We start from the raw sequence: 10,410 nt of genomic DNA on the forward strand, positions 1-10,410 counted from the left end.
GGGGACTGTCCGGACCGCTGACACCTTGCCAGGGTCAAACGTACTTGCTTACTTGTGACAACCGTTTCACGCGTTGGGCTTTAGGTGTTCCTTTCTCCATTATAACGGACAGAGGAAGCTAATTTCAGTCTCTGTTGTTCGCCAGTCTGACAAAACTCATCGGCGCCTTGCGCATCAGGACTACGGCCTACCACCCGACGAGTAGTGGAATGGGTGAGAGATTTCACCGGCAGCTGAAAGCAGCACTCATGGCAAGTGAGCAGCATTGTTGGGCGGAAGCATCGCCCGTCATGCGGTTAGGCATACGCACGGTGTTCAGGGCAGACATCGGCTGCAGCGCTGCGGAACTTGTCTACAGCACGATGCTCCGTCTGCCCGACGAGTTCTCTGCGTCTGGCCAACAGCAAGCCCGCATTTCCGCCGGCGACTACGCATTTCGCCTACGTGACGTCATGAACAAGCTCCAAGCTACACCTCCGCGACAGCCTTCGGAGAGGAGGACACACGTGCGCAACGAGTTTGATTCATGTAGTCAGGTGTTTCTGCGTAACGACGCAGTACGACGACCACTGCAAGCACCGCATAATGGGTCACTGAAAGTTCTCCATCGCGGACGGAAGACGCTCACTATTGAAATGCGGGGCCGGCGGGAAGTAGTTTTATTGGACAGAGAGAAATCTGCGTAGATGGAAACTCAGTTCACGACACCCACCTCCACCCAGTCGCCTGGAACACATACAGAAGCGCCCCGTTCCACGGCATATACTGAACCCACTCATGTGGCTGGCAGCTATCACATGCGCAGTGGCAGACGTGTTAACGCGCCAAATCGTGTAAGCCTTTAGTCGCGCGAGTGTTTTGTTTCGTTCCTTGCGTTCGCGCCCCCACTAGGCAAAGGGAGGTAGGTGGGGTGCTGTGGTGGACACTACAGTATTCTAGTTCGCTATAGTGGACACATATGCCGCGGCTAAACCGTGGCGCTGCCGTCGCGTGAACGAGAGTAGTCGACCGTAGTCAACCGTAGTCAACCGGTCGCCTGAGAAGGAGCCGGCATACAGCAGAATAAAACCAGTTGACACAGCGACTACAAGCCCCGCGCTTCGCCTCTGCATGCTTTTCTCGCGCGTGCCAACATAGTCACTCGAAATAGAGCAGATTTATCGCTCATGGACTTTGCTGTAGTTGAGATGAGACAAAACGAACGCCCGATGCCCAGTTTATGACCAGTGAACGGTCTGAAAAGCCTAGTAACAACGACGAACGCACCCCGAAGCGAGCGGTACTGCTTCGATGCGTGCCGCCATGCTGAAAAAGCTATTTTAGCGTGCGCAAGAGTCGCGCACGCTAAACGCAGGAAATAGCGAATGTTACGTGAGCGTATGTTAAGGCCCGATTTGAAATAGCGTTTGATGCATGGGCACTTTAAAGCATGCTGTCCCACATGCCCATTTTATACAGCACTGCATTCCGCAGCGTCAGGACATCGCCACGATTTGCACTTATCCAGCCTTGATAGTGCTGCAAAGAACTAATGAGATGGAGTGTAGTTAACCTTCCCTGCCGTCGATCGCCATTTATCGCTGGTTGGGGAGAAACACGCCCACGATAACCATTACTTGCATAGACGCGCCCCACGCACATGCCGCACTGGCGGACCGGCGCCGACACTGATGAATGACGGAGCGCGAAGACGCGCTTCACATGCCTGATGAGTTTTATCTGCGCTATATACATCCGTCTCGGGAACGAAACTATGTGCAGTGCATCTGGAGGACGAAAAGCTGGGCGAGTTGGCTAGAATTTATGCTGCAGCAGCGCGAAATACGGAGTCAGAGAAGGCAAGACAAACACGGCGCAGGCTAACGTTGCGACAACACAGCGCAGACAATACAAGGACGAGGAAGGAACACGACGGCGCGAGCGCTCACTTTCAACAAGGTTTATTGCAAAACACGTCAAAATATATACATAGAGGCCTAAAATAACGAGCAAAGGACGCCTTGTCACATTCACATTGGATGCGCTGAAAACAAGAGAAAAATTAAACAAAAATTGATTATGAAGCATTTAAGAGCATGAACGCTTTCTTAGTGAGCGATACAGAAGTTGTGCTAACACAATTATTGTAGTTTTTCTGAAATTGCAGCGGCCTCGATTATCTCGTGCACCAACTTTCTGTGTCGGTCTAGCACAATGCAGCGCGTGAATTCCGGCACACAGCGGTCAGGATCTGGCTCACAATCGTGACAGTAAATCATCAAATTCCCCCTGAAAGCTTTGTTCACATCGTTGTGGTGTTCTTTTAACCTCTCATTGGCACACCTGCCAGTTTTCCCACTGTAAACACAACCACATTTCAAGGGGATTGAGTGCACTATGCCTTCTGTGCAGTCCACGAAACGATTCTGATTGTTGATTGTGCAACCTTCGTTGCCTTGCCGATCTCGGTTGACGCGCTTGCCTGAAGCTTTGCGGAGAAAACAACATCAACGCCAAGTCGACTGCCTATTTTCTTCAACCGGTGCGATAAATTATAGATGTAGGGAACAGGCACAACCCTTCTTTTGGGAGTTACTGTCTCGACGGGTGCACAGCAGGCCAGTTTCAACTTGTGCTTAAGGCACATGGACTACAGACACCAACAAAGGTTCTGGATATCCAGCGCTAGACGAACATCTTATTTTCTGGGCAAAATTGGATGCCATGGCGTGTACACAAGATTTCATCAAGGCATTTTTGAAGCAAAGATTAGCGATAGCTCTCTTCACCAGCTTAGAGTGAGCCGAAGAAAACGGTAAAAGCGGCTTGTTTGCCCTCTCTTAAGCCCAGCAAGTGCGGTCACCCAGGAATGAGATCCTGAGATCCAAAAGCCGTAATGACGTATTCTCTGGAATCTCAGTGGTGATTAAAAGCGCACTGAGGCTTTGACTAAACTGGTCTATCACCTTGGACACTGCTTCGCCAGGATAGGAGACCAACCCATCTCAGAGAACTAGGTGGCCATCCATGAATCTAAAAACTTTACGGGCACATGATTCCACTAGTTCATTTTCTAAAATTCGATATCTTTGAGCCAGAAATAGGTCACTCAACACCGGCGCTAGACAAGACCCAATGCAAATACCAGCTTTTTTGCAAAAACAAGCATTTTCAAATTCAGCAAAGGCGGTCTGAAGGTGTGAGGTTAACAGCGCGACAAAATTCTTCACCGAAACGCCCCAGGCGTTTTGGAATGCCACTGGTCCTTATAGAACAATTGATTCTTGAACATGCATGTTATTAATTCTGCTTGATGGATGGTGTAATATAACTCGATGTCAACAGAGCAGCCCCCGAAACTGGTGCAAGAGTTATCGCGTAAGAAGTCCGTTACTTCCTCTGAAGATTTTAGGCGTAAAGGGTCATCAATGCTTAGCAACTTAAGTTTCTGTTGCAAAAAGAAGGCGATTTGTTTCTGCCAGGTTCCCTTTTCTTAAACTATATGACCCTCGAGGGGCAGTCATCTTTATGCGTCTTTGCGGTGTAGACATTTTTTTCTTGCTGGAGTCGATGGCTTTAGCCTGATGGTTCAATTTTAGGTTATCACATAGTTTCTTGGCTCTGGACTTTGCTTTTAACAAATCAGCTGGTGCGTGACACTCGAACACAGAATTAACGGTCTCCGTGGCCTGGGACTGAAAGGCGCCTTTAGACATGACCACAAAACCACCCTCTTTATCAGCAGTTAAAAACTAGAGGGGCCGCTCTCTTAAATGCGACACAGTTCGGCCTGTGGGCAAGTTCCTGACAGAGGGTTCAAACCGCGACACCGCATCGACACCCTCTGAAACGCACCTGCCACGCTCAGGTCCGGGCGCGAAAAAAGCGACACGTCGAACCATGGCACGCAACTCCGCAACAGTACGGAATAGTCCGGACCTGTTCGAACGGTTCGGTTCGCCCGGTAACCATAGAATTTCTAGATTGCCTAGAGCGAAAGCTAGCACCACCGTCTATGGGAGCTTCTTAAAGAGTACTTCACGGAAATTGCGGGAAGACGAGGTTTCCTACTTGGCTCGGCAGATGTTTGGCCGAAAGCGTGGATTGTACCTCGAAAGTGGTATACTTAATTGCGCCGCGATGCTCTCCTCTGTGCGCAGATTAAGTTATTTCAATACTGCGTTTTTCCTTCCTTCAACAGATTTAACGCAAGTGAAAGTTCGGTGTTAGGCTGGTATGGAAACCTTCACAGCATTTCTTCGAAATCTGCCGCGAGAATAGTTGTGTTGTTACGGCTGAATCCACGTTTCATGCCCAACAATAGCCAAGTCAAGTAAGAAACCTCGTTTTCCCGGCATTCCTGCGTCTCTCCATGGTGGTTGCATGAAGTGGAGTGCCGCCAGCTTTCCCTCTAGTTATATTAAGAAACTCTATTCCGGTAACATCACGACTCCTTAACTCCTGGGCCCGCACAACTGTGAGCGTCATCTGCTAGGTTTCGTTATCGCGCGTACGCGCTTTTTTCCGATATGGCATTCTCTCGCCGGCAGCTCATACTTGCAGTTTCAATGTGCCTCCTATCTGCTATAATTAATTAAATGATCTAAATTAGTCATTTGGTACCTTTTAGACCTCCTGATTTGCCTTGATCCAGAATACACAATTCCCCCAAAATTGACATAAAATTTCGGTCTCCCTATATTTAAAAATTGCGGAACATCTTAGGTGAAACACCGTGTGTGTGTGTGTGTGTGTGTGTGTGTGTGTGTGTGTGTGTGTGTGTGTGTGTGTGTGTGTGTGTGTGTGTGTGTGTGTGTGTGTGTGTGCGTGCGTGCGTGCGTGTGTGTGTGTGTGCGTGCGTGCGTGCGTGCGTGCGTGCGTGTGTGTGTGTGTGTGTGCGTGCGTGCGTGCGTGCGTGTGTGTGTGTGTGTGTGTGTGTGTGTGTGTGTGTGTGTGTGTGTGTGTGTGTGTGTGTGTGTGTGTGTGTGTGTGTGTGTGTGTGTGTGTGTGTGTGTGTGTGTGTGTGTGAGAGAGAGAGAGACACGCTATGTGTACGTTATGAAAATTATAATGGGCAATACCAGCCCCTACGAACTTCTCCTCCGTTCTTAAGATATAAAACGCTGAGGGCCTACCAGCCTTACTACTATAAGCTACATCAGTTCATACAACTCAGGGAGCTCTGCACTGCGACAGGAAAGAAAACTCTGTTTATCAATTCCGACACAATAAAAAACGCACGCCAAAAACTACAGCGAATTATGCTAAACAAGCAGTTCCATGCCAAGTATAGCTTCTATCACATCACATACAGTGTATGCAGATTCAGAAGCACATTAAAGGTGTCCTAATAATATGGGTTTTGTACGGAGTGTATCGAGTATTTTGGTCATGTGTCTGCAGAAGATGTCCTTGTATTGGATCCTGGTTTTTAATTTATCTTTGTTATAAGTGTCCTCTATTGTACATTACTACTGAACAGAACCTCTGTATAATATCCTTGCATTTTATTGTACATATCGGTGTCATGCCGTGCAATGTGCCTGTTGTGATTATATTAGTATTACTTACACTCATTTATTTTCTTATCTCCATTACGTTCTTGTTATACCGAAACATCGCACTTTCGTTGACTGCAGAGGGCCAGATGCCGTCGTCAGGAGCATTGTCCTTTAGCCTCTTCCCCTGCAGCAGACGCTGTACCTACTCTGCTCTGCTCAAATAAACCTTTTCAATTCAATTCAATTCGAAGCAAACTCGCAATTTTTCCTCAGAGTGGGCTTCACCTAGCAGTGATTTCTTTATTTCAGGTGAATTACTTCACCTTCATCTCACAAAGAAGCTGATTTTTTATTAAATATTTCGCGAAACAGTCAGCGGGGTAGCACGTCGTCCGCCATTTCTGTGCAGACATATTTTGCCACCAGCAGTAACGCAACTTTTTTTTTTTTAGCAATTTCAAGCGTAGGGTGATCTAAAGAGACATTTACACGATCCTTCGGGTGTTGACTTGATAAGTCGTGGCATTCCAGTGTTGCTATTTTTGTTATGACACTTAATTTCTACGAAATTTTGCACATCCCTGCAAAAAATCAACCCCATACTATAGTATGCGCTGGAAAACTAACAAATTCGTAAGCTTTTAGTAAATACGAAGTGTCCTAGCCCCAGTGAAACTCAATGAGGGCTGTTGAGAGAGACGTGGCATACTCTACAGTGTTTTTCGTTCTCAAGAGTTAATTACAAATTATCTATCTTTTTAATTAATGGATCCAGGAAAAAGTGTCAATTAGGACGTTGTAGAGCGTCCGTCATAAAAAAACAGCTGCCTGAAATGTTTGCATCAAGGTACCATTTACGTAAAGCAGCATTTTTTTTTTTTACCAGCCTTAAAGGATAACTCACAATACGAGAGCTTCAATGTGACAGCGTGGCGGCTTTAGCGCCTGAAGACGCGTCCCAGGGAATAACATAAGCTTTTCTCAGGAGCGCTTTCCGCGAATGTGCGCTCTGTGTGTGCACTGGGCGATATGCGCCGGCCGCTGTCACGTGGTGGCTCCTTTTTTTTTTTTTAAGGACGGTAAGTAAAGCTGCATACATGACACCTTGCTGGAAACATTTCAGCCAGCTGTTCTTCACGGCGATCTGCAACTTCTGAATCGGCACTCTGTTCCTGAAGCCAATAATTATAAAGTTAATTAATTACACTTCTTTAGTACGTAAATAACTTTCTCGCGCAAATCAAAACCTGTGCGCCTGCAGTGCGCGCACAGCGACGTCTGTCAAATCGCGTCATTCCTTGGCGCACATGCCACGTGACCACTTCTAGCCCGCCTCTGCTGGAGCACATGCCGCGCGGCTGGGTCAGAGTGTGTCACGACTCGCGGGGAACGTGCGCCGCAGAGTGTCGCGATTTGATGCACGTCGCTGCATGCTCCCCGCGGGCGTACGTGTTTCGAATCGCGCGAGAAATTACCGAATTTTTTTGAGCCGCAGCGGCGAGGGGAATCGCGTTTTCTACATTCTAAAAATTGATATGGTTATTGCTAACGGTCAACTACAAATATCTTATCGCAACGAAGCCCCTATTTGTAATAATTAAACATTTAACTATTAGAGTATAGTTATTCACTTTACTATAGTTAGTGTGACTCACCTTTTTTCTGGTGTCCTCCAACACTGCCATTACTATGCCGAAAAAACTCTTTTTAGCTAAAAAAATTTTAAAAATTAGCTCTCATTAAGAACGAGTTGCGCAGACATAAAGCGCGAACACAGGAAAGACGATGTAGACGCGCAACTCGTTCTTAACGATAGCCATGCACTAACTCGCCCAGCAAGAAGTTCTTCTAAACTAAAAAAAAAAATTAGTGGCGGGCTTCCCTGAAACACCAGGTATGTTCCAGGAAAAAAAAAAATGATTGCACTAGCAATTTCCCAATGACCAACCCCACAAAAAAAGAAAATCACGTATGATTTCCTTGGTTTAGGTGACTGTTGGCTTTCTTCATTTATATCTCATACCGAGCCACTTCCCTTCCGTTATGTGCTCTCTCTCTCTCTCTCTCTCTCTCTCTCTCTGCATATAGATATGTATATATACAGCAGATTTACAGAAACAAATACGCGTGCGGTGAAGCTAGATGTCTCGGGATCGTATAGCCTTTTTTTTTTTTCTTGTCCTTCAAAGCTGCAAAGAGAGCGTCACTTGTTCACGATCAATAATACCCCTCACCTGCCCTTTCTGACCGGACGTAAGGTCAAAGATACTTGGCTGTGATGACACAACGAAAACGGATGCGTACAACTTTTCAGATTCGTGATGCATGCCTCCAGCGAGGCCGCTCGCGTGCCTCCGGACCATGGCCGGCGCTTTGGGAAAATTCCCCTGGTAGTAAATTCCGTTAGAGTAGGGTGATACGGTCGCATGGCACGATATTTGAAAAAGGCTTCGGCAGCTGCTTATGGAGCGGCAGTTTATGCTCCCCATAAGCATTCAGCAGCTATCCGCTTTAAGGTACGGAACATTCCGATACCGTAGGCACTAACTTTATGCACTGTCACATCAAAGCTCTGTTTAAGCGTCTCCGCTGGCCTTCGCTGCTTTCGCCTACTCGCACAGCAGCGTGTTTTCATGGGCAGCAACGAGGGACGTCAGTGGCCACAGCTGCTCGCAGCAGACTGCAGTGTCCTTTACATAGCAACACGTGCACTGCCCTTGCGCACGTTCGCCCAGCGGCAAGGCGTCGTTCAGTCGGCTGCTCGCGTCCATATGGTAACACCAAAGAAAAGCAGACAAGATGCTTCATCTTTCGAAGTATACTTTTACCCGACGGGTTGAGAGAACGGCTGCACGGCGCTAGATTTCGTGGCGTTTGTTTGCCGCGCCACCTTTTACTTTCCCGATCACGCGGGACACTTGCTCACATGCAATAACCCGCTGTAGCTGCGCAGAACACACATCCGTTCTTGCAATAAATGTTACAAGAACCCTATTATTTAACAACACAGAAATTTTTGCGTCTGTGCACTAAAAACTGGCTTAAATGGACGTCTAGGTAAGGCTACTAATTACGACTAGGACAAAGGTACAAAAAAGCGGACTGACGCCTTTACGTGCGCGTGGAAGACGTCTGCTGGCATTGTGAATCAGTGGTTATGGCTTTCTGCGACCGCCTTTTTAATGGAGGAGAAAGGCGGAAACGTTCCTGCTGTAATGTTTCACTCGGATGGTCGAATCTATTCCGGAGTCCTCCACTATTCGCAACTTTCTTGGGCTGCGGGGGGCGCCACTGGAACTTCAATGTGGCCGCCTGAAAGGCCACATATGCTCCATATATGCTACGCAGCCATATATGCTCCCGCAGGAGCATATACAGGAACACTGGCCGCGCGTTCTTCCTAGCGCCATCTACTGACAAATGCAGACACTGCTGTAGCCACTCTAAGACAAGACGAGTCAAAACCAAGCCAGTCGAACTGTGTCGGAGCACTGCTTCGTTAGGCTTAACAGCTGGGAAATCGCCTATATATCTGAAAAACAAAAGCTATTTGTCGCTTGAAACTTAATGTGAGGGTAAGAATGGGCAAATCGAAGGCGAATACAACAGATTAGAACACGATATCCCGTTGAGGGATTAGCGACGAAGCTGTTATCGCTGTGAAGTGGGAGGGCAGGCCGCATTGTTGTCAACGCTACTTACGCAAGCAACGTAAAGACCGCAACGTAAAAATTCGAATCTCACATACGTACGTGAGACTCACGCCAGCGCCTCCTCTATAGAGGAGGCGCTGCTCACGCATACCCTTTGCGTTCTGCGCATGCGCACTGATCATCCGTAAGAGCTCTACGTACGTGAAGCCTCTAAGTACGTGAAACTAAAACTCTCTATTTAAAAAAAAATTAATGGCGGGCTTCCCTGAAACACGAGGTATATGTCGAGTTCGCAGCCAGTGACCCCGATTTCCATATCACTTCCGCACATGCGCCGTCGCAGCTGGATTCCTGACTAACAAAACACAAAGAATCAAGGTCTGGGCACATGAATAGAGCGCGTATACAAAGTATAGCAATGACGGTAGCAGTGCGCATTTCAGTCCTGCTGGTGTCTCTTGGAGCACCAGCGGTGGGCGACAGTTTTGACCTACGTAAATCGTGGACAAGCCCCGACGACAATATTTTCCAGCAGGTATCGCATCACAACCAAAATAGTTCCGGCTTTAAAGGGTATTTCTACAGGGCGCTTATGCTCTACCGGTATCAGCTGTGTTGGCTGGTCCACGTCTCCGTAAAGTCCTGTGCACACTTCGAATGAGTGCAAATTCGACAATTGCTGATTTCAAGCGTTAAAATTTCGCAAAAAAAAAAACAAATTTTCTCAAAAAGTGCCTGTGGGAGCGAGTAGTCACTGCTGAAAAACGTCTCCGTCAAGGCTGGTTCACAATTTACTTGAGTAAAAATCACTGCTCACCAATGGTGCTCCAGAAGAGATCGCTAGGGCTGAAACGCGCACTGCAAACAGCTACAGCGCTAGTCCTGTCGTTTGTTTCTTCATCGTCCTTGCTTTATCGCACTGCTTTAAATTTTCATGATGAGTAGCCGACTTGCCCACAGAGAGATATTGATTTACTCGATTATCTATTCCTTCTTGAGAATCTAGGGGAAATGCATGCCGGTTTTTCTCGTGTTTGACCACGTAGTTCGAGCACTGCGGCTGACATAAAATGCGATTGCTTTTGTTCTCTGCCCGTAGTGTGTTCTTTACACGCGCAAATGGATATTACATTAACGTGTTGTCGTGTCTGTGTGCAAAAAGCAACCCGAAGCGCAAAAATACGCTAAACGTGCTGCGCGCTGCGTTACTGAAGTGGCAGAACAGAAGAGACGCCGGACCAAGCCGGACGCCGTTCGCCGGTGTCAACCCTTGGGCG

The 10,410-nt window shown here is 47.5% G+C and overlaps 1 protein-coding gene across 1 annotated transcript; it reads left to right on the forward strand.

Moving 5' to 3' along the window:
- The first annotated feature begins 209 nt into the window (after window positions 1–209).
- On the forward strand, window positions 210–686 carry LOC144113825 (uncharacterized). The gene has a single exon (XM_077647168.1). It carries the CDS (start codon window positions 210–212, stop codon window positions 684–686), a length of 477 nt encoding a protein of 158 aa, XP_077503294.1.
- Window positions 687–10,410: the final 9,724 nt, after the last annotated feature.

This window comes from Amblyomma americanum, chromosome 1, assembly GCF_052857255.1.
Source record: "Amblyomma americanum isolate KBUSLIRL-KWMA chromosome 1, ASM5285725v1, whole genome shotgun sequence".
Classification (NCBI taxonomy): Eukaryota; Metazoa; Arthropoda; class Arachnida; order Ixodida; family Ixodidae; genus Amblyomma; species Amblyomma americanum.